Source organism: Mobula hypostoma, chromosome 1 (genome assembly GCF_963921235.1).
Source record: "Mobula hypostoma chromosome 1, sMobHyp1.1, whole genome shotgun sequence".
Taxonomy (NCBI): Eukaryota; Metazoa; Chordata; class Chondrichthyes; order Myliobatiformes; family Myliobatidae; genus Mobula; species Mobula hypostoma.
The window spans coordinates 56,227,292-56,231,081 of NC_086097.1; the positions used below are offsets into that span (position 1 = coordinate 56,227,292).

At 40.6% G+C, this 3,790-nt stretch overlaps 1 protein-coding gene across 1 annotated transcript in view; it reads right to left on the reverse strand.

Moving 5' to 3' along the window:
* exoc5 (exocyst complex component 5) overlaps positions 1 to 3,692 on the reverse strand; it is a 56,776-nt gene extending 53,084 nt beyond the window's left edge. The window contains exon 1 of the mRNA XM_063049376.1: positions 3,479 to 3,692. Coding sequence (XP_062905446.1) covers positions 3,479 to 3,505 — 27 coding nt within the window. The 5' untranslated portion in view covers positions 3,506 to 3,692. The remainder of the gene's footprint in view (positions 1 to 3,478) is intronic.
* Positions 3,693 to 3,790: the final 98 nt, after the last annotated feature.

Genomic DNA, 3,790 nt, shown 5'->3' on the forward strand with positions numbered 1-3,790 from the left:
TCATCCCAGTGGCAGTTCACTTTTTTGTCAAATATTAAGACAAAATGCAATTGTGGTCAAAATGTACATAGTTTTGCCATGGAGAACCATTACGCATAACAAAGTTTTCAAATCCAGAAACAAAATGGCAGTTACATTTCCGGATTTCAAAAAACGGGATTTAATGATGATCTAAACCATGACCTGGGTCTATTGTAACTGATTTAGCAGTAAAGATGTAATGTTAGTAGACTGCTTCAGCCCAAAACCAAAAAGTTCAGTTAAAGACAAAAATATTACAGTTAAAAATCAAACTTCCCCACTGCCGTCAAATTTAGAACTGACCTGAAAAAGTTTAAGACTACATGAGACTATATTTCCTCTCTCAATATTGCACTAGTGTCATTATGTTTATTTTGTTGATTTATTGCACATGCAAATACTGTATATGCTAATTTAAGTTTGTTAACTTGTGTTTGTCCTCATCTTCACCCTGCAACGTACTGTGCTGCTGCTACAAGATTATTATGCATAATTATTGCATACAGTCCTGGTCGCCACATTATAGGAAAGAAATATTGAGGCTTTGGAGAGGGTGCAGAAGTAGTTTACCAGGATGCTACATGGATTAGGTGCATGTGCTATAATAAAAGTTGGTTGTTTTCTCTGGAGTGACAGAGGCTGACGGGGGATCTGATAGAGGTTTAAGAGATTATGACACACATAGAGAGAGTAGACAGATAGTTTCTCTTTTTCCAAGGTTGAAATGTCCAATGCCAAAGGAGATGTGTGAGGCATTTTTTTAAAAAAAAGAGTGGTGGAGTGCCTGGGGTGGTGGTAGAGGCCGCTACATGAGAGACTTTTGAAACATTTGGATAGGCATATGAACGTGAGGAAAATGGAGGAATATGGACATTGTGTGGGCCTAAGAGATTGGTTTAGTTTAATTGGCCATTTGATTACTAATTTATTTGATCTGACACAACATTGAGGGCCAAAGGGCCTGTTCCTGTACTGTCCTGTTCTATTCAAGTTCCATGGCATTTTACTCTGTGCATCTGTGCTGATAACAGTTATAAGCTTCTACCCAAACAAATGAAATGGTGGTTGGGGGTGGGGGGGAAGAAAGAGGGGTAGTCCTACATTCAACTTGAATTATAGTTCAGAATCAAGTCATTGGTCCACAATTTACATTTAAAAATTAGGTCTACTTTGAACATTCAACATCATAATTTGAGAAATTTGGCAGCAAACTCCAGAGTACTTTGCATATATAACTAAACACGAAGTCCCTTCAGCGGTTCTTTGCTTTTCCACAAGGGGAAAGACAGAATTTCATCGTTTATGTTCTGACGATAAGCCATTGACCTAAATGTTAACCCTCCCACCCGACAACCCAAATGCTGTCTACATCAATTAGTGTTGCTGTTTTAGGTTTCATACTTACAGGACTTTACTTTTGTAAGCCGGGCATCTGATTACGGAACATTTGGGAAACACAGAAACCCTACAGCACAATACAGGCCCTTTGGCCCACAATGCTGTGCCAAACATGTACTTACTTAGAAATTACTTAGGGTTAAGCATAGCCCTCTATTTTTCTAAGCTCCATGTACCTATCCAGGAGTCGCTTAAAAAACCCAATTGTATCCGCCTCCACCACCATCGCCGGCAGCTCATTCAACTCACTCACCACTCTGTGTAAAAAAAAACTTAACCCGACGTCTCCTCTATACCTGCTTCCAAGCCCTTTAAAACTGTGCCCTTTCGTGTAAGCCGTTTCAGCCCTGGGAAAAAGCCTCTGACTACCCACACAATCAATGCCTCTCATCATCTTATACACTTCTACCAAGTCACCTCTCATCCTCCACCGCTCCAAGGCGAAAAGGCCGAGTTCACTCAACCTATTCTCATAAGGCATGTTCCCCAATCCAACAATATCCTTGTCAATCTCCTCTGCACCCTTTTGGGAACTGATGACCAATAAAACATAACCTACCCCTCTCACCTAGAGGACCATTTGTTTTCAAATACTTAAACTGTAATGAGCAATAACATCATCATTGAGTACAGGAAGGATTTTTTTTAAACTACCAACGATATCTCCAACACATTCTGCTTGTGAGACCAAACAACACTACTGGAATTCTATAAAAAATGCAGTTTCCAATCCCATTGCATCAGAATAAAGCAGTTTCTACTCTAACTTTATCCACCCTGTGCCTCTCAACTACTATATTTCAAAACACCACCCACATCTATGAATCTACAGATTCAGGCATACCAATAGTTTTAACAGCCTCCCATCTTCTAACCGTAAAACTATACCCTATCCAAAATCAGCTGCTCCTCCCATGTCCCAAGTTCTGGTAGATGATCACCCCTGCAATCACTATTCTAAAGTGAATCGCAGTTCCAAAGTTTTCAATCATCTGGATTCTATCACAACATGTAAATCTAACAATGTGCTCATCCTCCCCATCTTCATAACCGCAATCCATCCTACAATAAATTCTGTTCATCTGGTAAGTCTCCATGCATACCCTTTTTACACTCCACCCCGTCAATTGACTATTTTGCTTTCCAATCACATTGGACATAATTGTAAAAATCCTTCTTTTTAATACCCACATTAAAACCCACCCCTTTCACCAACCTTTTGATACACAATCTCTTGCCTGAACCAAGGAACCGATTTTTAAGGTCAACTTAAAAGTCATTCATGCATCTTATAAAGCTGCATTACTGATGAATTAGGTTGTCATGTTAAAGGAGGCGCAGAAGTAAGAGAAACAAGGATTGAAATGAAAATGACTACATGGAGATTATTAAAAATCAAACAAACTTAATTATTAGTGTAACTATTTCATTATTTTGTAAATTACTAATAGATGTAATTTCCCAATAACAGCTTAGAAATAAAATATTTCTAAAATTAACTGGATAACACCATGGGCACCAAATGTTAATAGTATCTATGTTCTCATTTGGCACGATAGAACAAATGGCACCCTGCGCATTTCTTTGTATACTTGGGTAACAATAAATCATCGTCTAATACATTTCATTCATTTTGGAAAAATAAACTTCCATACAGCTCTTCAAGGAGTGATATTGAAAATTTTCATGCATCACCCCTTAGCTTTGCAATCACATCGCAGCAAATGACTTTGCTGAATTAATCCAAGTTCACCGAGTCGTAATTATTTACCACTCCCTTGAAAGGACAGCCAGCTAAAACTGTTTCTTTCTCAATCGATGCCGTCTCACTTGCAGCGTTTTCACAGTACATTCTAGCTTTTATTATAGATTTCCTAGAATCCCAATATTTTCTTGTTGGGTGGTTAAGCATCATATCCTTTGTAACAACATATGACTCACTGAACCCTATTCCTAGGCCCAAGACATCTGGATAATAAGCAATTTTCTCAGTTTACCGACAACACCAACATCGGAGTTGAATCAGATTCGGTAACACCGAAACAACAGCCGGACCCACCTCGAACAGTTCCGCCGTGGTAGCCATAACGCCAGACACGAGAATTGTTCGTGGTCTATCCGCCAAAGCACCTACATAATGAAGAGTCCCAGAACCGCCCAAAGGATGTTGCGACTCCCAGCGGGCAGCCCGGAGTTCGGGTTCACCACTGACACTCCTTCACCCACCCATCCGCCACTCCTCCATCTTTCCGCTTCACCGGAAGTCACCGCGTTGCGCGACTGGACGAAAGGGAGCGACTGCGCAGGCCGGGCGCCCTCTGACCCGTAGGCTGGGAATGCGCAGGCGCTCTCTCCTGTCTGGGGGCTGGGG